Raw genomic sequence first — 27747 nt, 5'->3', positions numbered from 1 at the left:
ATCAAAACCTTAACTTTCTAACCTGGAATGTCGGAGGCTATCCTTTTTGTTTTTTGCAGAACACAACGTGCATTCACAGCCAACTGCATGGGGCTTGGGTAGAGACACATCCTGTTTTAACAGCATTGTAAGAATTTCATAGTTGTTACGATGAGCAGCCAAAATGACAGGTGCAACATCCATAGTTGTTGAATACTCAGGATTCTGAATTCGTTCCATTAGTTTCTGAAAAATATTTATATAAATGTATAAAATTATTATTTGTGACTTCAAAATAATATATTTATCTGAAAATGAAATGAAAAAATCAGAAGGCACAAAGAATATAAGAATTATTTTTAAAAATATGATAAACATTTTACCAGGACTCATTTTCTTTTGAAATCTTATAACTCAATATTAATTAATAAATGCAATATAATCATGACAGACAAAAATCTTCAATAGGACACATTCATACAACTAGAGTCCTGCTTCCCTAACAAAGAAGAAGTGAGGATACCTAGAGAAATACTTTAGGGAAAAGTGTTTCATTTTCCCAAGATTATGGAAACATGCATGACAAGGAGAAAGAACAAGAATCTTGGAAAAAGAATATAAAGGGAAAAACAGAAATGTTAAAAATAGGCAGAGAATAAATGCATAAGAAAAACTTAAAAATTCCAACTTTATGGAAACCTTGTCACATTAATAACAATGAAGCTACCTGAAAGAAGTAAGTAAATAGGAAGCACTCTTCATTTTGTGTAATTCTCTACATATTCCCAATCACTACCTATACAATTTCCTATTACAAATGCACAAAAACACTAACAATAATAACTACTATTCATGAGTCCTGGGACTGTTAGGCACTTTATGTTTGTCATCTCATTTAATCCCCAAAATGCCTGCAAAATTGAACATTATAATCCCCATGAAGAAACTGAGGCTCAGAGAAGTTAACGTGCCCAAGCTACACAACAGAGTGGCAAAATGCAGATCAGAACTCACGTCCATATTACACCAGAGCCTGAGCTGCTTTCCCTACATGGGCTCATGGGCCTGCTGATGGCATGACATCAGGAAGGAAACAAGTAAACAAAGAACCAGGGTTAAATAAAAAGATTGACTGATTTATGACTATTGCATATCTTCCCAATACTTCTCACTTTTTCACATGGCTTTTCCTGAGAATTGTTTGATTCCATTGCATAAGCTTATCAAGTTCATAGGGGTTTTTTGGTAATTTTTATTAATGTTTTAAAAGTAGTACACACATATTTTAAAATATCTGAAAAATAGAGAAAAGCAGAAAGAAGTATAAAAATTCCCATATTCCTACTATGCAAAATACATTTTACAGTGTCTCCTTCCAGTTCTTTCTCTACTATACCTTCTTTTAAGGATATCTTTGGCATAAGTGATTTGGCATCAATGATTAAAAACAATGGTCCTTACTATTTTGAAATTCAAGGATGCTTCTAATAATTTCATAAAACGATAGCCCAGAATTTCTGGGAAATAAAATTCATGTGTAGACCTAGCATGTAATTTAAGAAAATTCATAGACCTATGTTCAAGATATTTTGTTTTGCTTATTTAAATAACACTACCACAAACATCTTTATGAATACAGCTTTTTTGAAATTTAGGATAAACTCATTAAACACAGAACCCCTGAAGTGCAATAATAGGTCTAAAGGCCATGAACAGTTTTGAAGCTTTTGATATAAATCACTAAAGTTCTTTTCATAGTTTATATTACCAATAATATAGGAATGTACCCATTTCACACTCAAGGTTCACTCACCAGCACTAGGCATGGTCATTCCCAATTTATGAGTGAAAAAATACTTTACTTTCCTTTGATTACTGGCTAAGTTCTAGTATTTTCCAACATCCTTAGCTTTTCCCCTTCTTTTACGAATAGTTTCTTTATATACTTCCCATTTATTTCCTGGAAACTTCAAATTAAAGAATTTATTTAAAAATAACAATGAAATCTAAAAATTTAGCCCTTTCTCCCCTTATTACTGATTATAAAGAAAATTGTATCTAAATAATGTTCACATTTTTCCTAAAAAATACACTTGACTACGTAAAAAACATTAGAAGATTAAAATTCATTATTTCGTTGTTCATAAAATAATCTACATACTATCAAAAAACCTACCTGTATTTAAAAATTAAAATTTATCAAAAGATAATTTTGATAAGCTAAGAATACAGAATTCACTGAAATCATAAAAAAAGTATATAAAAATATTTTACATTATCTGTCAAGAAGTATTAAGGATCTTAAAATATGATCTTGCTGTCACTGAAAGTACTCAAGCAAACGCTTTTCGTTAGAGATGAAGTACAAAGTGTTCTTTCACTGAGTAGGTGAAGACTGCCAGAGCCTTAGGACTCAAGAGTCGACTGGTGGTGCTAATGGTGATGAAATAATGTCAGCCAGTTGCGCCAATACCCTGGTATACTACACCCCCCTCTCCTTGCCAAGAAAGTAAATGGGTAAAAAGGCTACAAGGTGGAATAAGTATACCAAAATGTAACAATGACTGCAAGAGATGACAGAAAATCGAATAGGATTCTAGGTATTTCTGATCATTTGGACAAGGGCTATATTCTTAGCCTTTTTTCCTGTTCCTTTTGGTTTCTTATCACCACTTAACCTAGTTGGTACTACCATCTAGAGCAAGTCATGCTTACACATACTTTCTAATACCTAAATGATAGTAAAAGATTTTAGCTAATGTATGATAAAGTATGCAATTTAGCAGAGCTTCTCATTGTTCTCAGACAATGGCAGAAAATCCACAACTAATTTATAATTCTTTCTTAAAATGGTTTTTTTCTTCAGAGGATAGCCAGTTTACACTACCAGCAATTATTTAAACCACTTGTTTTACTACATCCTCACCAATAATGAATAATTTTTAAATTTTGAATATAACAAATATCTCATTTTAGAGTAGAATTTACTGTTCATTAGTGACTGTCTTAAAAACTTAAAGCAATAAGGAAAATTAAAAGGAGTAAGGAAAAAATATCCTTAATTTAGGAATGAGATGACTGCTGTTAGGTAACATTTTGCTACATTTGCATATAGTTCCCTGTCTGTGCATCTTTTTAACACTGGCTCATATTATATGTCCAGTTTACGATTCCCATTTTTTCCTACCTTCCTAAGTCATATTTATTCAGGTTCCTAAATATTCTTTTAAAAATATCATTTTAATATATATGTGACTTTCACTATTTCCAATCTTTTATTTGGGGATGTTTAAATTGGGTCACATGGTTTTTTCATTGCTATAAGTAAGATCATAATTAACATTCTTCTCGCCATTTCTGAGAGTTCCTAGAAGGGGAAGCACTAGGTTAAAGAACCTGAACAGCTTTCTTATTTATGACACACTCTGCCAAACTGCTTTCCAAAATACCCTCCCCATCAATTTGTGTTAGACTCTACTACTCCTTTGCCATCAATGATAATTATTTTCAAAAATCTTTACTAATTTGCATTCAAACAATGACCAAACAATAGAGAGCCCAAATAGCCAATGACTGATGAATGGATAAAGAAGAGCTATATATAATTTAATATTACCCAGCCATTGAAAAGAATGAAAACTTGCCATTTGGAATGATATGGATGGAGCTAGAGCGTATTATATTAAGTGAAATGAGTCAGTCAGACAAAGACAAATACCATATGATTTCACTCATATATGGAATTTAAAAATAGATGAATGTATGGGAAGGGAGGAAAAAAGGTAGGAGGGAAATAAACCATAAGAGACTCTTAATGACAGAAAAAAAAACTGAGGGTTGATGGAAGGATGAGGGTGGGTGGTGGGCTAGATGGGTGATAGGTATTAAGGAAGGCACTTGTGATACACACTGTGTTATATGTAAGTGATGAGTCACTGAATTCTACTCCTGAAACCAACATTACACTATATGTTAACTAAAATTTAAATAAATAAGTAAATCTTTGCTAATTTGATGAGCAAAATTTGGTATTTCATATCTCACTAGTAGTAAGTTTTAACATCTTATATTTTCTTTTCTGACACTTTTTTTGGTGTCCTTTTCTGATCCTGGTGTTTTTCATCAATTTTTCAATTATTAAGATTATGAATTTGTGCTATATTTTGAAAATATCTTTGCCAGTTATCCATCTGCTTTCTAAATTCTGCTTGATGTCTGAATTCCAGAAATTTAACTTCTATACAGCCAAAGGCTGTGCCATTGCTTTTTATGATTAGAAAGTCTTTCTACTCATAATCACTTAAATATTCACCTACCAGTTTTATGGTTTCACTGTTTATATTCAATTCTTAAATCCATTTGGAAACTAATCTGTATTTTCAACCTAATCTATAGAATGTCCAAAACTAAAAATATTGGTCCACAATGACAAAATTATGAAAATATCACTAATTTTAAAAAGGTTTCCTGAAAGCAAAATTAATTATTCCTGCAAGTATCTACTTACTTGAAGGCAATATTTTACAGAATAAAAAAAAAAATCTACTTCTTTAAAACAAAATAAATTTAGGGGAAGAAAAAAATGGCAATGGGGCAGGAGATCTATTTTGGTTCAAAAATCCAAATTAATAAATATTTAAGAGTACTAACTACTATAGTTGGTCTTGATGATCGTTTTGGTCGATGATTAAGTAGTATATCAACAGCTCCCACTACTTCAGAGTCGATTGCCACCAAAAGTGCATCTGCGGACTTTAAAAAAAAAAAAGGTTAAAAATGAAAATGGAGGATAAAAAGGTAAACTATTTATTTTTACTAATTCTTAAACAAAACTTTCTTTAAATTTAAACTGTAGTATATACAGTAATACTAAATTTTTAAAAATTTAGACTGTCCAAATAGTACATTTGCTTGCCTTAGCAGTACTTTTGTGTACCATAAAACATACAAATTTCTGTCCTGGTTTCACAAAAAAAAAAAAAAATCAATGGTTGCTAAAAGTGCTTATTAATGGAACAGTGCTACTCCATGAAGTATTCAAAGCTGAAATTTCTTTTCAAGACCTCTACTTGTGAACTTTGAACCAAAAAGAAAATCTTAACATTCCAGATCTTTAAAGAAATTGCCAAGAACTATTACTACTGATAAAGGATTATGTTAATTCTAATAAAAAAGACCATCAGGAAACCATGAGGATAGGGGAGCCCTCTGGTCTCAACTTTAAAATATACATGGCTAACTGAAATGTTACAAATTTGACATTAATATTAGCAATCTTATAAGTAAAAGCTGTAAAAAACTAGACTACCAATGTCCTTGGATCAAGAGGGAGAAGTGACTTTACAGTTTTACTCCCCAAATATCATTCATTTTGAAATTCTAACTTTGATGGAGGAAAAAGTAAACAGAAGCTGAGCATTTGGGACTTTCCAACCCTGCAACAGAGTCAACATTAGTTGACTTTGTTTTATGATACTTGACAATTGTGACACCAGGTTTTTGGGTTTCTTTTGGTTTTGTTCTACTCTATTTTGTTTTAAGGAAAACCATAAAGGCAGAAGGGAAACATGGGGACAAATAACGATTTAATCTAAGAAAGTGCCCTGATTACTTTCAATCTGTACATTTAAAAAACTGTTAAAATCTTTAAAAACCATTTACATCAACTTTCTCCTCTTGAAAATGAAACTATATCAGATCTTTAGTATTCTTGGAACCGAAAAGAATAATGCTTCTATATACTTTATCTAGATGTCAAAAATAGGACTAAAAACAACAGGCTTTACCTGGATACCTAAAAATAGGAAATAGCATCCCAAAGAAAGAATTGGGGGCCAAATTCAACTATTAGGAACCGTCTATGTATTCCCACAGGAAAAACTCCCCACCCCAATGAGAAACTTAATTTTTTTATTCCTTAAAACTTTTAAAGTTCACTGGGCTGTAGCCTATTTAAATTTAGCATCATTATTCTGCTTTGCAAATATTTCTCTTCAATTTTTACCATACTTGGTCAGATGAAGCAAACAAAAAATTTATGTGTTCATTACTACTAAACATTTCATTTATGATAAATTTTAACTTACAAAGCTAACTATAGTAATGCTATGACTCTCCAAGTCAAAATACCAGTCAACTCCAACCATTCAACACAGCCATGGATCTAACTGCAAATTTCAAAAAAAAAAAAACCAACAAACAAACAAAAAAAAACCCCAAACTATACTGAGTTGTCATAAACTAACTTCATGGGCATTATTTCCCAGAAGGAATTGTCTCAACCACTATAAGAGCGGTCTATAAAGACAGGATATTTTTTCCACTGAATATTCTTCACATCTTTATTGAATAAAGAAACAGATTACAACTAACAAAGTAGGAAGAAATGAAGAAAAAATTACTAAAAGCCAACTACTGAAAGATAAAGTATCAGTATAGCAAAACAACTATCAATACAGAGCAGTCAGAAGCAATTTAACGTAAGGACAAACATGTTAATAGCTTCAGATTACACAAAGCAAAGTAAAACAATTATATTCTCAATGATTCCCACTTACGATGGTAAAGTTAAAATATATTCAGACACATTATTTAGCAAAGAATAAGGAAAGACTCATGTTAAATCTTCCAATGCTTAAAAGGATAAGCTTCAGGTTTAAAATATTTGTGTAAAAAAGTCATGTAAATAAGGAGTTCCCATTAACTTATTCTGCACAAATTGGATGTTATTTGATAAATCAATGGAAGTTCTGAATGCAAAAAAAGTTCCAAATTATTTAAAAAATATCTATAGGACAAAATGTCATTAGTTTTGCTTCCCAATTTCTCACAAATATATGAACATCCCTTATTTAAATTTATTCAATATGTATACTTACTACGTATTAATGAGGTTGCTTACTATATTCCTTCCCACCTCAGAAAATGTCTTTTCATTGTCATTGTCATTCAAATCCCATACTCTTTTCTCTAGGCTCAGAGTAAGAAGCTTCTGATTTCCTTTCCGAAGTTAAGTTTTCTCCCTTGGTATTCTATTTAATGCTTTTCTGTCTTCTACAGGAACTTGGTCCTTCATTTACAGAAATACCAGTCCCAACTTCCATCTCCCAAAATATACAGATACTTCCTCACTCTTTGCTACCTTGTCCTGATCCTGTCTTTCTCTTACCATTCAAGTTTTCTTCCTCTCACTTTGTCAAACTTCTCAAATCATGTATATCACTTTCTCTAAATCTATTGATGCCAGTTTCAAAATACAGTGGCCCTTCCTACCCTTTCAATTTCTTTGATTTCTAAGCAACACATTAAAACTGTTCCTTTGTAATAAAAAAATTAAAAAATTTGAAAAAAACTGCTCCTTTGGTTTTCACGACGCTACACTATCCTAGCTCCTTTAATGGAACACTTTCCTTCTATTGTCTTTATTAATGTAGATGCTCCCTGAGAAAGAATCAGCACCAGCCATTCTCTCTCCTCTGTAATTTCATCCACTTTCATGACGCAGGTGATCATCCCATGTTGTGGACATGTATCTCTCCCTACAGATTTAATTTCCATCTGTAACTATTTATTGGAGATGCCTGATATGCCCAAAATAAACAAGGCTAAAACCCAAATTCGTATTTCTCTGCCTCGATCTTGACTTCTTAACTTCCTCTTTTTCTTTCATCCTTCTCCCAGCCACCTATGTTAAACATTTCCAAATCATCTTGGTCTCCTTTTCAATTTGTCCCTCCAAATTTAAATATTAAGTTCTATCAATTCTTCCTTCACAGCATCTTTCACATCTGCCATTTCTTCTCCTATTCCTACATCTACTATTCTAGTTCATTACGGTAAAAACTGCTCACCCAAGCTATTGCCTTCTCCCCTTTCCATTTTTCAATCTATACTGAACATAGCCATTAGAATACTTCTCCCAAAATACCACTGGACACAACACATCCTTTCTCAAAAATCATTTAATGATCCCATTATCTATAAACCCAAATTACTTAGCATGGCATTCTGACCCTTTTCATTCATTTTGTTTTAGTTCTTTTCCCAGATGTCTCCCACTACTATCCAACCCAAATATTTTGTTCAACAGGCTAAGTCAATTCACTTTCTCAAAAATATACATTGTACCTGCCTTTGTTAACATCCTTCCCAACATCCCCTGTTCTGGAGCTATCTACAGATTTTTGAGAGTAGTTTTGGGTAGTATATAAAAGCATGGACTCTGGAGCCAGAATCTGCATTCTAATTCCAGGTCTGCCGTTTGTGGAGTGTCTTTGGGCAAGTTACCTAAACTTTGTGTACCTTGGTTTCCTCCTCTATACTTGGAAATAATAATAGTACCTATCTCATGGACTGCTGTGAGGATTAAGGAAGTGAATATATTTAAAGTCCCTGGCATACAGTATCACTATAAAAATACTGGCAATTATTAATGTTTAAAGGCTGAGCTCAACTGGCACTCTTTCGTGAAACCTTGATAGCTCAATCCACAGGGACCTTCTCTTTCCTCTATTTCCAAAACATCTATTGCAAAGCTCAAAAGCATTAAGTATAAAACATGGTTTCTCAACAGTGACAATACTGACATTTGGGGCCAGGTAATTCTTCACTGTAGATGTTGTCTTGTGCACTGTAGGGTGTTCAGCAGCATCCCTAGCTTCTACTCACTAGATGCTAGTAGTAATCCATCCCCCAACTGTGAAACCAAAAATGTCTCCAGACATTATCAAATGTCCCCTGGCGAGCAAAATTATCCAGTTGAGAGCCACTAGGATAACTTAAGATAAAATAACACAAAAGTACTTTGTAACCTCAAAGTAATATACAAGGGTCAAGTATTACTATCACTCAGTACTTATCAAATACACATCTGCATTATTTAACTGATTTCAAACTCGAACATACACAGTTGACCCTTAAACAATGCAGAGGTTGGGATGCCCACCCCCCACATAATTGAAAATTTGCACATAATTTTTAACCCCCCCAAAACTCAACTACTAATAGCCTCTTGCTGACCAGAGCCTTACCTATAACATAGTCAATTAACACATATTTTGTATGTCACATGTATTATATATTGTATTCTAAAAAATAACCTGGAGAAAAAAATATTAAGAAAATCATTAAACAAAATATTTAGTCCTATACTATAAAAAATCCACATATAAGTGGACCCATGCAGTTCAAAACTGTATTGTTCAAGGATCAACTATACTTTCATTATCCAATTAGTTTTAATGTCCTAGTATGTCCTAGTATGGAATTCATGTTTTACTTATTCATTTCCACAATCGCACCCAATGGTAGGTCTTGGACATCTGTTAACTGACAGGCAAGACAGAGGTAACCTGAGACAGAAAACACAATGAACTGGAAAGAGCATGGGATTTGCAGTCAGAAGATCAGGTTCGTATCTTAGCTCTGCCCTCACTTATTTTAGAACTTTGGGCAATTCATTAAAGTCTATGAGCCTCAGTTTTCTGATCTATAAAATGTAACACCTATATAGGTTGGCGATGATGTTCAAATATGATCAGGAACCATGTGAAAGAACCATGTACACTGCAGAATTATTATATACAGAGGAACATATATGTAAAAAGACAAAAATGATGATTATACCATAATACTTCATTTATCCAGAATCATCAGGGTCTTTCTTTATAACCTTGTTTTCTAGGTAACTGAAGCTTATGCCTTTAAGTGTTTAACTTTGAAATATAAACTATTTTGATGGACGTTTTCTCAGAAATACCATACATATTCTTCTAACTTCTAAAACAATAGGTACTGAATATAATTTAACTTTTCCTTACTTATTCTGGCCATTGTTGTAAATATTAATTACCATTCTAACATACAACTCCCTCAAAGATTATCAGATATGTAAGGCTGTTGACCTCTTTATTAAAGAGAGTTAGAGGTACTATGCCCCATTTTGTTTCACTCTAGCCCTCATGCCCCTTTTGTTGCCCATCTGCTAAAAGTTGAAGGAGGGCTCTAGTACTCCTATGACTAAAGTTCATAAATGGAAAACTTCATGGCAGCTACTGTGCAGAGAGGTTTTTACTTTCTGATTCTCAGTGGTGTTCTGGGTAACTAATATTTCTGGGAAGCAATTTCTTTTTCTACTCTAAATATGTAAACATACTATACTGTATATTGTACTGCATATATATGTACGCACAATAAAAATGCACATAGAACCTACTTATATTTTAAAACCTTCTGTGAGTGCTTCCTGATGTCACTCAAAAAAAAAAAAAACCCCTCACTAATTTGAAGCTACAACAGAGCAATCATGTTATTTGAAAGAAAAAAAAGTGCCAGAATTCATGTGCTCCCATCATAAGCAAAGAAAAAGAAAATAATATTAAATAATTAAATATTATTAAATTTCCTTCAGAATCTTGTCTTTCAAGACTTATATGAAGGAAAAAAAAAAAAAAAGATTTATGAAGGGATGCCTGGATGGCTCAGTGGGTTAAGCGTCTGCCTTCCTCTCAGGTCAAGATCCCAGGGTCCTGAGATTAAATCCCGCAATGGGCTCCTTGCTCGCCGGGAAGCCTGCTTCCCTCTCTGCTTGTCTTTCCCTGTCTTGTGTTCTCTCTCTCTCTGACAAATAAATAAATAAAATATTTTTAAAATATATATATATATGTATTTTTTTTAAAAGACTTATATGAATGCCTGTTTTTCTACCTGAACTTATATAAAGAGAAACAGAAAGGTTTATATATTCCAGTTTTTAAAAAAAGATTTGTTCTTCTTTAGTTATAAACACTAACTTCAGACCAAAAAGGAAAACTTAATAAAATTTAACAGGAGAAAATAAAAGTAAAGTTGAAAATTGCACATTGTGAGTCAGGAGCATTTTGTTCTTATGTTTGTAAATTACATGAACCACAGAACAACCTGTTCCCCTGACACTGTCAGAACACTTGTACTATTTTTAGATATGTAACATAAATAGTGATAACATAAGTAATAAAAACAAAATCACCTTTAATAAATCATGATAATTTACCTCTGTGAGATGTTATAAAACATATAAAGGGGGGAACATAAAAATTTGGAGGGAAATGATAAGTCAAATGCACTTTTTTAAAAAAAGTCTTTTTGTTTGTTTTAAAACTTTTAGTGGCTCAAGACAAAGGGTAAAAGAAAGATAAGAATTAAAAAAAAAAAAGCAAAGGAAGGAAAGAAGAAAGGAGGGGGATGAAAGGAAACTAGAAAGAAAGAAGAAAACATGGCATATCTAACAGTATTTAGAAGCTACTGGTAGAATTATCTAGCCTTGTACCTGACAACCGTAGTCCAAAAGAAGCTGCAGTATATCCAAGTTTTCGTTTTCAATAGTTATGGTAACAGCATTTCTCCCAAGCACATCTACGCAATTTATGTTCAAGTCACCTGAACTGTTTTCCTCCAAAATCTTTTTAACCATATAATAGTCACCTAAATAACAATATACAAACATAATTTAATATCCAAGGCATATTAGATAAGAATAACTATAAAAACTTAGCCTATTGATTTAAAACTTAGAAACCTAAACTCATTTTTTATACGGAAATGTGCAAAGAAAATGTGATCATTTCCTTGCTGAAAACCTTGTCCTGACAAATTAGTATGTACATCAGCTACAAACACAAAAAGTAGAACAAATTTTAAATGTGCAGCTTAAAATAGAAGTTGTTAGTTTAAAATTCGTAACTGATTGATTATAAGGACAGAAACTTTTAGAAGATATTTAAAGCAATAAAACAACGTCCAAAAGTACAGACTGTAAACTAGAAAAATAACAAGCATAAAGGATTTAAGTTTTACATCTCAAATACACAAACACATTTACTGGTACATAATAATGGTTAAAAATAGATGTAACAACAAGAGGATATTAAGAAGTGGTTTTACAGGGGAAAATCTAGTTGGAAAAGCAGTGTGTATACATGCTAGTGGTCACACATAGTAAAAGAGAAGGATGCCAGACATTCCTTTCCTCTCCTTCCCACTCTCACAACACACACACACACACACACACACACAACATCTTATCTCATTAATGACCTGTTTACATCACCAGGAAATATTCAGCTCATAAAACTCGAAGGTAGGACTAGGATTAATGCTGGTAAAGACTAAAATGAGAATATTTCAAAATGAAGTTTCACCTGTCAGGAACATGCAGATTACCTTCTGCCTAAATACAGTTTGCCTACATCAAAACAAGTGACCCATAGGGGAAAATGAGAACAAGTACAGAGGTCATTATTTTCACCTAGGGCCCATTATATTCACCTGTTGACCGGCTAGTGCAGTAATTTGGCACGAAGAATCCAAAGAGAAGTGCTGATTAAATAAAGCAAGATGAGTTTTGTTTGTTTTATTTAATTTAACTTTTGAAACATAAGATGAATAAACCATTTTAAATGACTTGCAAATATAGTTGTTCCTTCAAAGTCTACGACTAATAAACAGGAAAAGATCAGAGTAGAAACCACAAGGAAAAAGAAATGAATAATTTCATGATACAGAAGGAAAAAAAAATCCTAAAACTGAACGAAATGTGTGAATAGGCAAAGTAACAGATTTTTGTTAAAACTTCTAACTTGCTACTATTTGTAGTCAATGACTTTTGGAAGAAGTTGAATAGTAGTTTTTTTGATGACATATTTCCTTAGTTCCCTAAAGAAGAAAACTAGTCACAAAAGAAGTATTTTCCTCACAGCACTAGTAATTTTCAGACACTTGTTCCATGACAAAAACTTACTTCACAAAGTGAAGCTTTTAGTCACAAGCTGAATGAATAGTGAACATACAGATAGACCAGTGAAAATTAAGCACTATTTCTGGAAAATAATGTTTGAAACCTTATTTCAGGTGAATTTATTTCAGTATCTTGGTGGTAAAGAGAATGCTACCCATAAAAACTCTACATTTTCTTTGGTTTCATGATGTGTCTAGGTGAGGACTAATTTTTTATTTACTTAAGGTCTCAGTAGGTTTTCTGAATCTAAGGACTTTTGCCCTTCATAAATTCTGCAATATTTTCAGCCATTATCTCTTCAAATACTGCTTCATCCCCATATTGCTTTTTTTCTTTTGGAACTTCTATTAAACATTACGTTGGATCATCTCATTCCAACTTCTATGTCCCTAAAGATTTCTTAATGTTCCTCTTTCTCTCTCTCCTATATTCTTGATAATTTCAACTCTCCCACTTAGTCCTTATTCAATTATTTTGTATTAACCCATTCATTTTTTTACTATTTTTTTTTACTTTTTATTGGATTCCTTTCCAAATCCTTTGTTTTCATTTCCTTAAGACTTTAGTCATTTTAAACATACGTATTTTATTATTTCTATATGATAGTTATCTGAAGGCCTTAGGGATTTAATCCTATTTGTTGTGTCTACTGACCCATTCTCGAGAATGAGTGACTGTCCTTGGAATTTTTAAATTGGGCGTTGCAAACTCATCTTTATGCAGCTTAACTGTGAGAATCCTGGCAGCCTAGTTTGAAAGCTTGTAACATCAAGAATGTTTTGTTTGCTTCTTCTGGATAACTCAGAGGTTTTAGTATCCCATCAGCCTTTTTATATTTCTCAGTTTAGGTTTTTACACACCAAGGAGGTAGTATTAAACTGCAAGCCATGGGGCTCATGGGTGGCTCAGTTGGTTGAGCAGCTTTGTCTTCAGCTCAGGTAATGAACCTGGAGTCCCAGGACCAAGTCCCTTGTCAGGCTGCCTGATGGGCAGGGAGTCTGCTTTTCCTCTCTCTTTGCTCTTTCTCTCACTCTCTCTCAAATAAAAAAATAACTCCAAGCCGACAAGAGACAGGATTACAGCTACAAATTCTTAAGCTTCTCTCTAGTATCCCAGCACTGGTGGGTGGGTTTTCTTCATCTACCCCTTTCCTACAGGTACAGTGCTTAAAGGATGCTGATTTTATGCATGGATGTTGCGCTAATTTCCCACTTTGTACAAACTCAAGGCCTTGTAACCTATTTCCATATGGGCATTGAAATTCAAATCCCTGTAATGCCTGGACCAATACCTAACTCTTGCCCCATCCATGCAGCAGCCAATATTAGCTCACATACTCCTCTATTGCTCGGTCTTTTCCTCATTTTTGCATCATGAGTGTTTCCTTAATTTCTTGAAAGCTCAGCTGTTCATTTAAATGGATGTTTGTTATCTTTTAGCTGGCATTTCTAGGTGATTTGAAGCAGAAGGGTTTTCAGATTATCTAGTCAGCCAATTGTCAGAAACAGAAAAGTATAAAGAATTGTATAAATACAATTCTTGCAAAATTTTATAAATTTCAGGTACAGCATAGGAAAGAAACTGCTACATGTTTTAAAACTTCAGATTGCTATTTAAAAAGTAATTGTATTGCAAATGTCATATACTCTAGCTTGAGGTTTCAAAGACTATTTCTATTAGAGTCAGGGGGCTATCCAAGAAAAAAACTTTAAAAAATCATACCAAGTAAGTAATTTTCATCCCTAAAAATAATAAAAAGTTCCACCCTGCTACAGCTGACACACGCATGAAAATGAAAAATTACATGCTATAGTCACAGAACCTATAAGAAACTAGAGTGGTTTCCAAGTATTCCACCTAAGTTTACATTTGCAAGCCATTTAAAACAATGTTATATTATTTATTATTAAGCCCAGAACAGTCTTAGTATTTAGGAACAGTCTTAATATGTAGGATGAGTGTATATGTAGAAAGAGGTTAGTAATTTAAAATACATAGCAAGAAGCTAATTATAGAGCAAGGGTTACAATTTAAATGCCTTTTTATGTCAAATATATGAATGCTTTTCATTTTACATTGAACTTGCTTTTAAGGGTTACATTAAATCTTTTGTCTTTTAAAATGTAATATATACAAGGAAATGCAACATAATCTGTACCTTTTGGCTAAATGGTTCTTTTTCAGTGATGGAAAAATAAATGTTTTTAATCAATTCCACTAGTACACCAATTTAATAGCAAGCCTTCCCAGCCCCCTCTCCAAAATAGTTCCACTACTCATCTACTTGTATCCATGTATATGGCTACCCACAGTCAAAGCCACTATCCTCTCTTTCCTGGACTCTGCAATAGACTCTTTACTGAAATAGCTGCCAATACTCTAAAACAAAGCTCAACATCTTTTTTTTTCTATAAAAGGCCATACAGGAACTATTTCAGGCGTTACAGGTCATACAATCTCAGTTGCAAATATTCAAGTCTACCTTCACAGCACAAAAGTGGCAAAGATTACATATACAGAAATGAATTCCAATATATTCCAATAAAACTTTGTGAACACTACAGTTTAAATTACATATAACTTTAATGTTATAAAATATTATTCTTCTCTTGATTTATTCCTAACCATTTGAAATGTAAAATGTAAACTATTTTTAGCTCACAGCCCTTAGGAAAACAAGTGGTAAGGACTTGGCCTGTGGGCCACAATTTGCCCACCTTGCTCTAGCCCCTGCTCTAGTCCCACCCTTTTAATCTACTGTCCACCCAGCAGCCAGTGTGATCTTTTTTAAATTAAAATCATTCAATTCCCCCAAATCGTGAAGATTGTTAAGATTTTCCATTACACCTAAAATAAGTGCCAAAATTTTCATTGTGGCTTTCTAAGTCCTATGGCCCGTGAGCTTTGCTACCATTCTCTATTAACTGTGTGCAACTCTCCTATTTACTATTATCTTTGTAGACCAATGTTTTCCAAAATGCACGTTGCAACCCATCAGGAGTCACAAATCAATGTAATGAGTCCTAACCAATGATTTTTAAAAATGAAATGGTATATAAAACACCAGGGTAATCTCATGGATATTTAGCAACCTATTCACCCTGGCCAACTGTGATAAACCCTTAAGAAATACAGTGGAGAAATGTTACAGTATCATTTAAGAATAGGCGATACCATCTCTTCTTTATTGGCAACTCACTTTATTTTCTGGCATATGATATGATGGTAAATTTTAGTATCCCTAAAATGGGAGCATTAAAGTTGATCAGTTTAATTTTACAGTATTCAAATTTTTAGTTAGTTGTGAAGTATAGGAGAATTTATCTGTCAAAAAATCTGTAAAGCTTTTCAAACCAAGTTTCTATAACAAACCTTTAGAGTGTGTCAACTGCAACATTCTATTTAAACTATTACTGAAGACATTTAAAAAAAGGATTTTATTATTAAAAAGAAAAATTAAAAAATTAAAAAACATGATCAAATTCAGTTGCTGGATCTGTAAATACAAATAGTGACAATACTGATTTAAATGTTAACTCTATAGAAAACTTCAAATTAGTCTGAATCAAATTTTAAAAAGAAAAAAATACAAGACTTTTACAGTGAAGGTGATTTAAAGATGTAGTTTTACCCAAATATGCAAAACCCAGTATTTCTCAAAATCCCAATGTTTTATAATCATATTGTTATTAGTGAAACCTTAAAAATTAAAGATACTTGAAACAGGGTATGTTTGAATATTTTTCAAGAGAGACAATTATTACTCTATGTTCTTACCCATTTATGACTGTTAATGAAGATTATTAATGATAATGAATATCATGTGGCAAAGGAGCAAAGATTCACTCTGCTGCAGGGAAAAATATTTACAGCACAGAAGATGATGCTTATTTTACAGTAAGATAGTTGACAAATTAAAAATTATTAACAGTATACTCTTATAAATCTATTAGAAAAACAATTAGGAGCAGTGTTTATTTTGTAATTAGAGTCTGGTATGTGACTCTATCGTGTATGGTATATGATCCAATTCACTGATGTTGTAAGCTGTATAAAATTTTAGTTTACATCAAAGAGTCAGAAAAGTCCCACTAAATATATTAAGTAAGGTGTTATTAAAATGGCAGCTTAAAAAAATGGCAGCTTAGTATTACTTCTCCCAGAAATGCTCCCCATTTTAAAAGCATGCTTACGGGCACCTGAGTGGCTCAGTAGATTAAAGCCTCTGCCTTCAGCTCAGGTCATGATCCCAGGGTCCTGGGATTGAGCCCTACATCCGGCTCTCTGCTCAGTAGGGAGCCTGCTTCCCGCCCCCTCCCCTCCTCTGCCAGCCTGTGATAAACCCTTAAGAAATACAGTGGAGAAATGTTACAGTATCATTTAAGAATAGGCGATACCATCTCTTCTTTATTGGCATCTCACTTCCCAGCCCCCTCTCCAAAATAGTTCCACTACTCATCTACTTGTATCCATGTATATGGCTACTTGTGACCTCTGTCAAATAAATAAAATCTTAAAAACAAAAAATAAAAATAAAAATAAAAATAAAAAGCATGCTTAGTCCAAAGGTATGAAATGTCCGTGTGGGAATTCAAACATCAACGCACCCTCCCACACAATGCAGTGAAATCATACTACAAAGGTAATGCAAGACCTCAGATTAGATTGAGCCCAAGGACAGCTCTTTCCATCTTTCCTGTGCCCCCAAGCTGAAATTTCTAGGGCATCCTAACTCATTAATTGCAAACAGAATTTCTGGAAAACGCCCTTAAAGGGGAGTTGGAAGGTCCTAAATCCAGACCTAAGACCCTAATCCAGACTTAAGTCCTTTCATCATTTCCTTTTTCTGCACAAGAACTGGTAATTAGCAAATTAAAGGGTTAATATAGGTTTAGCTCAGGAATGTTTACTAAAAGCTGCCGGCTACTCAAGTTACATTAAAAGAGGTTAATTAACATGAACGATACCTAGTTACGTGTTCCCTAAACCAATGTCCTAACCTTTTCTCCAGCCAGCAGGCCTGAGTAAACCACAGGCTCCCACAAATAGAAGTGGCTCATTATCACATTAACTCTCAATGAAAGAGGAAAGGGGTGGTGATAAGAATCCTATTTAATATTTCATAAAATAGCTAGTGCTTGTTTCAATTATCTTTTACCTCCGAGTTGCAGTGTTCTGTTTCTATAAAGAATATGAATGTGTTTTCTGAGAATTTTACTGGGGGTGGGGGCGGGCAACATACTTAACTCATTGTCACTGGTACAGATGCTTTCACTTTTCTTCTAAATTTTATACAAAGAACCAATGATACATGACTCTGACCTACTTTCAAGATAAATAATAGCCACTACTAAGTAGCCACTACCTGGAGATCAGCACTTGCCTAGATATACTGAGCTCACTTTTCATAAAAGCCAGCTATACAAAAATCTTTTCTTTTTTTCTTTACTCCTTAATTTGTACACACCCATCCACTAACATACACATAACCATTTCATCTCCATAATTTTTGCTTTAGGAATTCTTCCTAAGTGGAATATATTATAAACATTTTGTAAACGTAGAGTAGGAATGCTAAATGAAAAGGATAAGAAACATAAATATTCTACTGTAGATTTGTTCCAGTGCTATTAAAGCTTTGTACTTTTATTGGATAAATATAATCCACAGAATCAACGTTTAAAAACATTCATAGAGATCAAGCTTAATCTCTAACTAGTAAATCCAAATTTGGATGTGTCTTTTCTTACACAAATTATTTTCACTCATTCAATTACAACTAGATCAATACAACATAACGTCTAATGACAGTGCAAGCTCAAGTAGATCTGAGTTCTACCACTTTCTAGCTAATGTAACATTGGGCAAAGTGGTTGTAATATTTGCTAAGCCTCATTTTCCTCATTTGTAAAATAGGTATGACAGATCTGCCTCATGGGGTTGTCAGGATAAAATGAAATCATCTATGAAAAGCATATACACTCTACCCTAATGGCCTAATGGCTGTTTTAGCAAATGTTTGCCATTCGGTATGATGAAAGCTCCAATGTAATAGTGGAAGCTAGAGTTACTTCAAGAAGCTTCTCGCTTTTAGACTAAAAGTGAAATACTAAAAAAGGCTTAACAATATTAGTGAACATAAACATGTAAGCAAACAAAAATATTGCTATAACTCAAATTTACTTTTTCAATGTAAATGTATACCATAAATAATGTAATTTAAGCCACTTTCCCAAATCTAAGCCAAGAATTCATTTCAACATACCTGAAAGAGGAAATGCCTATTTAATCTCACTCATTTGAAAAAATGTTTAATTTATAGACGGGGAAAAAAATGCCTATTTACCTTCCACCCCACTCCCCAAAGCTAAATCTCTCCAAGGATCTAAATGTTATAAAACAGGAAACTGCGAATAGGAAGCTATTTCAACTGACACTACTGGATAGGCTACAAAACTACCAGAGATGAAAAATTTCATTTGAGGTCTATCATGCAATAGCCCTAAATATACATACCATACAAGTAATTTCTCCAACCACATTCCATTATGATACTCCTCTGTGCTCAGTTGACAGCAATATTAAATTCCTTTTCTTGACATACTTTCTGTTTGTTTTAAAATAACCACAGCTCAGTAAGCTGGGGTAGATGCAGCAGCCACTCACTCATTCTAGTACAACTCAATCTTGTCCATTCCCCTCTCAGAGAACTTTTGAGGGAAAAGAACTCAGATAACCCACCGACAGTGACTTTTGTGAGGTTATAAACATATACTCTATGTTTCTTAACATTTCCAAGACTATTCAAAGTTGTGTCCATGGTGGACTTTAACAAAGGCTTTCATAATATAATTTAATACTATTACAGAACATAAAAGGGTCTGACAAGAGACATAGGTGGACTCTGTTGATATGTTAATGTGCTTTCAAAAAGCTGTGTAAATAAAATCCTATTTCAAAAACAGTAAGAGAGATTAGAAAGGCTGTGATTTATTAAAAACACACACATACAAACAAAAAAAAAATCCTCTGTAGTTAATCTCTTCACAGTGTAAAGCCTCCCTTTGGGTTTATGTTTGGAAGTTTGCAGAATTCTAAACAGAGTATTCCTAAGTGAGCATGGCCATTGCAAGGCAACTTAATAAATTTAGAAAAAGAAAAATTACATTTTCTTACATGTGGGAAATAAACGCCCTCTTAGGGCAATCAATTTCCCACTCCTTTTATTATACACACCAATATAAAGCATGCTTAAGTGAAAAGATTTTATTATGGCCATAAAAGTAATTGATTTCTAGTTTTTTGGTGTGTTTTTTTTTTTTTAAAGAAAAACACACTAAATACATCCCACAGTTTTGTCCTGTAATTTTTTTGCATGACCATATTTCCCCAAAGGTTCAGGGGCAATAAGCCTTCTCCAATGAAAACACGAACAAAGTTCCGTAATTAAAAAAAAAAAAGTTTGGCACTAAGGCATAATTTCTCCAGACCTATCTTTATCTCCACCCAGGATACTGACACACCTAATCCCATTCAACAGTCATTGAACACCAAGGCAATGGATGGCTGAAGCTAATAATACGAGTACGGGTTTAAAAAAAAGAAAAAAGAAAAAGAAAAAAAAAAAAAAAAAAACCAGGAGAGAGCCCATAAACACGAGGAACCTTAAGCAAGGTCATGAAATTTTCTAACTACAAGGTCCCGAACTAGACAAACCCTCTGGAATTCCAGAAAGAGAGAACAGAAGCTCCTAGAGGGAGACCGGGTCTTTCAGGGGGTTTCAAGCAGAGGCGGGGTCCGGTCGGCAAGTCGCTACCAAAGCACCGGACCCCACGAAGGGAGGCCAGGGCCAGAACCGCCGCCCCAGGTGCGGTGCTCGGTGGGCTGCCCCCCGGCTGCTCCCGCCCGCCAGCTCCACACTCACAGGGCAGAGGCGGTGCCGGGAAGCCCGGGAGAGACAGCGAGCGAGGCGGGTACAGACGCTCCGCGCGCGAGGAAAGAGTGCCCCAAGGTGAGGCTGAGGAAAGGGTGAAGGAAGGGTGTGGAGGGCAGGGGCGCCCAGAAGTGGAGAAAGGGGCCTAGCTCTCACCCTTGTCGCACGCCAGCAAGAAAAGCTTCTCATTCAGGGTGTTCTCCTCCTTCACCTCCCGCACATCCTTCAGCGCCATCACCTCGTTCGGCGACGAAGAGGAGGATGGGGAAGAAGGTAGGGAGGAGGAGGAGGCGCCCGAGAGATCCGTGCTCGGGTACAGGGCCGCCATCATCTCGGCCCATGAAGGGGGTAGGCCGGGAGACGGGGGCGGGGCCCCCACCAGCCCCGACCCCGACCCCAGCCCCGCCCCAGGGCTGGAAAAGGGATGAGTCGTTCCCACGGCCGCCTCAGCGCGCGGCCCGTTGGCCCCGAAGGGCGTCGCCTCCCCTCGGAGCCAGCACTCGCCCTCCACTGACAGCCCCAGACTGGTGGCGGCGCATGCGCGGCCCCGGGGCCAGCGCCCCCTCCCCAGCCGCCGGCGCCCGGGTCGAGCCGGTCCGCGCCCCTCCGGGGACGACAGAGTGGCGCGCGCCAGGGCGGCAGCCGAGCGCGGGGCCGTGCCAGGAGCCGCGGGGGCCGCACTGGGGGCGGCCCGGCCCGGGAGGAGGAGGAGAGATCTGTGAGAAAGGAGCTCCGAGAGCGATTCTGCGCACGTCGGACTCCCGGGCTGTGGGAACCGCCGACCCAGCTGCGCCGGGATATGTTCGCAACTCTCCTCACGTCATCTTCCGCTCTGCTAAAGCGACGACAAAGGGGCGGGCTCGCTGGTGGGCGGGGCCGTTGTGGGGGCGGGGTATACGCGCGCCACGCCCCCAGTCCTTGCCAACCCGCTGCAGCTTCAAAGGCTTGGAGTTACTGCTGAGGGCTAAGTGAACAGCCCAGTGCGTCCTCTGTAAATCTGAGTTGTTGAAGTAATTTCCCTGCAGTTTTCTGATGCATGTAAATATGCAGCGGTATGGTTATTGAACCTTTGGCGACTTAATGTCGAATTATCTAATTATTTCCTGTTTATGTCCTCTGCCTAAAGCTGAAGGGAGAGGACCCTGGTTACGCCGCTACACTCGTGCTTGCGCGCGTGTGTTTGGGTTTGCTATACTCATTTCTAGACTATTTTTTTCAACAGCTTGTTTGTGATATCAGATTGGCATAATGTTCTCGATGTCATACATTTTCATGTAATTCCAGTATACCGACATGTAACCATTGGATAAGCACGTTTATAGAATTAAACTACCTCCATTCCAGTGGTTTCTTCACTTTTATAAATTTGATTTTAAGAGATGTGTGTTAGGCAAAAGCTAACTGAAGTACAGTAAGTACTACTTTCTTGCTTTTTTTTTTTTTAAAGCAGATTCTTGCACCTTTCAAAGCTAAGGGTAAAACTGCAACTCCTATCTTGAGTAATTCTTACTGCTTTTCAGAACTATACAAAAATCAAAATTGTGCCCCCAGTACTTAGGTTTTTAAAGGCAATACATAAATTTATGTCAGAATATCTTACAGATGAGGGAAATACTTACTATTCAGGTTGATATATTCCATCTCTGTTCTTACCATCACTAACTCCCAAATTTCCCAACTAAATCTTTCTCACCATTCAAAGCCCTCTTTAGATCTTCTCTAATAGGAGGCCTTAGGTAGATGGCAAGATTGCCCACCTTTCCAAACATTGTCATATATTTACTTCACAATAGTCAATTATCTATTGAATCATTTCAGCTTTTTTTTTTAATCTGTAATATATCATAAGTCTTCCCCATTCTATACTGTTTCCAAGTTTGCATATTTGTAAACTTGGAATATTTGGTGGAATGTCAAAATTGTTCATTGTTAATTTGTAGCCAGTGAAAATAGAGGTGCATTTATGGGTATGTATGTGTGCTTACTTACACTCTTTACAGTCCAAGAAATTTTTTATTCAGTAGGACAACTCTAATGCTGACCCATCCAAAAGTTCCAGAGTACTGAAGGGTAAAAATTCAGATAGCTCCAAATATAAAAACCACTTTAATCTGGAGTCTTTTCAAGCTTCTGAGTTCATGATTTCTCATCCCTAAGGAGTCCCACAGGGGCTGGATTAATTCCTTATATTCAGGGGAATTCCAACCTACTTCATTTAGTAAATAATTCTGGGAGGCAAAATTATTAGCGGACCTCCTTCCCTATTTCAGAATAAGCCAGTATTGCAACTGCATCCTGTTCTTTAGTTTTTTTGAAACGTCTCAGATGCAGCATATTCTCTCCTGCCTTGTCTGGTGCATGTTTTATCCAGCATAAATTGGGGTATTTTAGCATCCCCTCTATAATGGGTTTATTGTGCATCTGTGACAGTAAGTTAGTAGAATCATGAGGAACAATGGCAGTGCAAGATTCAGAAGCAGCACATTACTCAAAACAACTCACTAACCTGTGCAAAAGAGCCATCAACCTCAATCAGAGAAGAGAAAAATCCAGATTCTGATCTAGTCTTAAAAATAGAACAGATCTCCCCAAGAAAGAATAGGAATGTCTGGCTGGCTCAGTCGACAGAGCATGTAACTCTCGTCCCACAATGGGTATAGAGCCTACTTTAAAAAAAAAAAAAAAGTGTAGAAGAGATCCTATCTACATCTCCAAACTCTATGTCTCTCTCTCACTACTCTTGGGCCACATTTGCCTGTTTCTTTTACTGGAATGTATGTGAGATCATTCCTGCTTCAGAGACTTTGTTCCCTCTGCTGAATGTTTATCACCTATCTCCTCATCATTCATATTTCAGTCTAAATATCTCATCCTTAGAGAGACCATTCCTGACCACCCAAACTAAAATCTTCACCCCAATTCCCAAGTCAGTTCTATTACATTACCATGTTATTTCCCCTGCTGCATTTTATCACTGTCTAAAATTCCTATTTGTTCATTATCTCTCTCTACTAGGATATAACATTCATGAAGTCAGAGAACTCTGTCTATATTTTTCTCAACTGAATCCCATATTTCTAGTATCATACCTGAATCACAACAAATTTATGTTAATCAGCAGATTCCCTCAAATTATTTCAGCACAAACTAAATCGTAGTAATAATGCAGTTGGTCTTTAGTAAAATTCTTCATGTTAAAGAACCATAGAACCACCTTCACTCCCCCCCCAAATCTAATTTTTTTGTTTTACTAATTGGAACAAAATTATTTTTTCTGGAAATAAACTTATGACAGATTAATTTTCAAGTCTGTATATCCTTTAAATGAAATGAACACTGACACATTTGTACATACGTAGAGTTTTTATTAAATATATTTTTGTGAGAAAAAGAACACCCTCAAGTGCCAAATTTCATGTAAATTGGATAACTTAGTAAGTATAATGGTGAAAAAAAATCAAAAGGGGAAACATTACTTAATCACTGTAGAGCAAAAACATCTTAATTTTCATATAAGAAAACAATCATCAAAATATAAAAGGAAAGGAAATCACTTTTGTAGAAGAATATACTTCAAAGTTCCACCTATTGATGATTTCATTTAAAAAATTCAAAACACATGAGTAGTCTCACTCTTACCAACCTGTTTTAATCAATGGTAGAAGGGGAGTTTAAACTACTCATTCACATGAAGATAACACAGCATTTTTGTTGCATAGCGGTATTGCTCACTCTCACTCACAGTGGAAGATGGAGGAAATAGATTTCTGAATTCATTTTTTAGCAGCAGAATCTGTCTACTGATAGAAATTCACACAAAAATAGGTCTGAAGGTTAGCTACTCTCAAGTTACACAGGCATTAACCAAACACTGCCAATTTGTAGGAGGCCGTCGAAAAAACATATGAAAATATTCTACGTTGAGTATTAGCTTTGTGTTATTTTCTGCTAAAGATATTCAGTGGGCATATTCTAAATTAGAGCTTCAGTATAGATCAGAATTAACATGTGTAATATGAAACTAACAGTATAGTTCAACATGTCTTGAGATGCTGTAGTCAATGCTTTGTTATAATTATGTGGAAGAAGTCAGTTGAAAAATAACTATAGGCACATCCAAAATGAATATTTTCTAAAATAAATCTTCATGTACCAAATATCTACAAACTGAAAAGTCGTTACACATGTAGTGGGACCACAATAAACACTTAATGGTTGCCTGACTGACCAGTTATACATACCATTTAAGAAAACCTGGGTAATTCAGATGCAAAAAAAATATATATATATATACACACACACACATTTCTCTAATAACAGTCTACCAACATATATGCTGCATGTCATAGTTAAAGCTGTATTACAAACTAGCATACATAAAATATAAGTACAGTTAAAATTAAGTTTTAAGTAAAAAGCTCCTGCTACTTATATAAGAGAATGTATTTTGGTGTTTATTCAAGAATTTTAGTTCTCATATATGAAATGGTTTAATGTTAGTGAACAATACTTATCACTTAAAAACTTGAGACAATATAGAAATTTACAGAAAAGTAAAGTTCACATAGTTGGAGGAAAAAATAAAAGAACCTGGATAATGACTTTGAATACATTTATAATCAAAATTAACACATATACACACACACAAATCAAAGCACCGCAGGACATGCAAAAAATGTTTACATTGATCTTTTATGAACGATGAAAAAGATGAATTAGTCTTGTTTTAATAAGACTTTCAGAAAATGAAAATAATTTAATTATGAAATATCAGCTTAATAATGAGCATGTTATTATCGGTATTGACTGGTAAATTAACTGCATATCCAAAAATGTTGACAAATTCTGACTAGTATGAACAAGATATTGCATTCATTAATGAATTATACAACTAGTTAAGCATACAAATAATCAAAAACCCACTACATTTCAGAATTCTGTAAACTGTGAGACATTCAGTGTGTTTAATGTGGCAGAAAATAATATTAAATATTTTATTATTTTATTCTGTTCAGTCCTTTTCCCATTAAGCATGCAAACACAGTCATAACCATCTTTGGTTTCACTTCTACAAGGTCATCAGGTAAGGCATATATCCGGGCACCGATCTTTCGAGCAACTGAAATGGCATATCTTGAAAAGACAAGAAAAATATTTTATCAGTTATCTGCTGTGTTTTCACTTAATATATATTAAGAATGAAATATTTTGATTAGATTAGCTTTACAAGAAAGTTAAGTTTGAAAGTCTTTAAATCATAGTCCCCATATAAATTGTATTTTTCCCCTCCCCCCTGTATAAGTTGTATCTTAAAATGTTAAAAACATGGTAACATTACCTGTAAGGTCTTACAAAATTAAAGAGCCACTGTGTTCTAATATAAACCACAAAAAGCTTACTTAGCATTGTTCAACTTGTCTTCCTCAGTTAAGTTTTCTCTCTTGATCATTTCTTGACGAACTGCATTTGGTGCAATGGCATCTATTAAGTCTAGGACAGGTAAACTGGTGCTAATAGATTTGTCCTAGAAAATAAAGAATGGAGGAACATTATTAATAAATATCGTACTTTTAATTTTCATAAATGGAAAATTGGGTCATCACCATATACCTGAAAGCAGCTTATAAGCTTTCTTGGTACTGAACATTCAGCTTTTCTGCAACCAGCACACAACACAAACCATTTAAAATAAGCTTTTCCTTCAATCTTTACAGAGCTTACAGTGCAGAGTTGTCACCATACCCAAACAGGGCTTGCAGATGTGACAATTCCTAAAATATGCTAACTGCAATAAGCATTCTGTAAAACATAACTTTTGAAAGGGATTAGGAGATGAACTTTTAATTAATAGTTTTCTAAATTCTAGTAATATATTTCTTAGACCATGGACTCCTAAGCCTTCACTTAAAATGTTTTAGGATGATAAATGAAGATATTACTGGAAAGGAACTAACATTTAAGGCATTAAATTAAAGAATAATGCCTTAAATTAATATTTAAGGCATTATTCTTGTTGCGTTATATGTCCACCTTAAGTCTCTAACAACCTCATAATAAAGAAATTATAATCTCTCTTTCAAAGAGGAAGAACATGAAGTTCATAGAGCTCAAGTGACTTGTTCACACAACCAGTAAGTACAAAACCAGTAAATGAACCCATAACTGACTACAATGCCCAAGATTCTCTCCACTTTTGAAGTCACCTCCAAGCTGATCTAAAAATGAACAACCAAATTCTAGTGGATAGAGCCCTGCAGTTAAAGCCAGAAATCCTGGTCTGAACTGTTTTACCACTTACCAATACTTGGAAAAAAAAATCATTTGTTCTGTCTCTCAGCTTAGATAGTGGCCACTACTACTTCCGTACCCAGGATCTAATCTTTCCTTAATACTTTCTTCATCCTAACAGAATTCACATCTTCGCTCTGTATCCACATCTCCCTCACATAGGCATGTGCTACAGGAAAAGCTGACCCCATCGACAGCTCCAGGGGTGATCCTGAATTAGTCTAGGCCATGAATTTCTAGGGGGTAAGTGATGAACTTATGCTTTTTTATGTATAAAGCCTACAGTGCATAGACATACAGTAATATCCATGGTATTAAAATTTCAGAGGTGGAGTTTTTAAGAAGAAAACCTCTAAAAAGACTCCTTCAATGAACAAAAACACTAGTCTGAACCAAACAGAGTAATCCCATCTGATTACAACAGTGATTTAATCTGGGCCCAATTTAATTTAATATGAGGTTCTTGTTATATTTCTGGGAGAGCTATGGAAAACCAGCAACCATTCTCCTGTATCTGAATGAGAGGATGAAACCTTTGTCCCACCCAGCAGCTATCCTAAAAGGAAAACCAGCTATAGGGTGCAGTTGACACTGTAAACGGCAAAGCAGAAATGGATAAAAAAAAAAAAACCAAAAACCTCAGTCCTGAATGACATTCTTCAATTACTGGTTCAACCAACCCTGAAATCTAACCTACTTCTGATTTCTGCCATTTTGTACCTTTCATTTTAGTTTAAACGACTTTAAATTGGGTTTCTGTTACGTGAAGCCAAAA

General features: G+C 35.0%; 2 protein-coding genes and 1 long non-coding RNA gene across 13 annotated transcripts in view; 1 reads left to right on the top strand and 2 right to left on the bottom strand.

The window, feature by feature from the left end:
* Positions 1 to 21503, bottom strand: part of TRPC1 (transient receptor potential cation channel subfamily C member 1) — a 71692-nt gene extending 50189 nt beyond the window's left edge. For 2 of the 7 annotated variants that reach the window (XM_082713036.1, XM_082713039.1), the window contains exons 1-3: positions 20841 to 21161; positions 11285 to 11439; positions 23 to 225 (exon numbers count right to left, since the gene is read on the bottom strand). In XM_082713036.1, the coding sequence (XP_082569162.1) occupies positions 23 to 225; positions 11285 to 11439; positions 20841 to 21015 (533 nt within the window). In that variant the 5' untranslated portion in view covers positions 21016 to 21161. Of the gene's footprint in view, positions 1 to 22; positions 226 to 4629; positions 4732 to 11284; positions 11440 to 20840 lie in introns of all 7 variants that reach the window. The other 5 variants (XM_082713037.1, XM_082713038.1, XM_082713040.1 and 2 more) reach the window with 5 other exon arrangements.
* Positions 20646 to 27747, top strand: part of LOC309854300 — a 29162-nt gene continuing 22060 nt past the window's right edge. The window contains exons 1-2 of the long non-coding RNA XR_014306142.1: positions 20646 to 20762; positions 27094 to 27215. This is a non-coding gene — a long non-coding RNA (uncharacterized lncRNA). The remainder of the gene's footprint in view (positions 20763 to 27093; positions 27216 to 27747) is intronic.
* Positions 24029 to 27747, bottom strand: part of PLS1 (plastin 1) — a 117135-nt gene continuing 113416 nt past the window's right edge. For all 5 annotated transcript variants that reach the window (XM_082713104.1, XM_082713103.1, XM_082713105.1 and 2 more), the window contains 2 exons: positions 26084 to 26208; positions 24029 to 25817 (listed from right to left, as the gene is read on the bottom strand). In XM_082713104.1, the coding sequence (XP_082569230.1) occupies positions 25682 to 25817; positions 26084 to 26208 (261 nt within the window). In that variant the 3' untranslated portion in view covers positions 24029 to 25681. The remainder of the gene's footprint in view (positions 25818 to 26083; positions 26209 to 27747) is intronic.

The sequence above is a fragment of the Mustela nivalis genome (assembly GCF_964662115.1).
Source record: "Mustela nivalis genome assembly, chromosome: 1".
NCBI lineage: Eukaryota > Metazoa > Chordata > Mammalia > Carnivora > Mustelidae > Mustela > Mustela nivalis.
The sequence above is the reverse complement of the archived record's forward strand: the minus strand, read 5'-3'. Positions and strand labels throughout refer to the sequence as shown.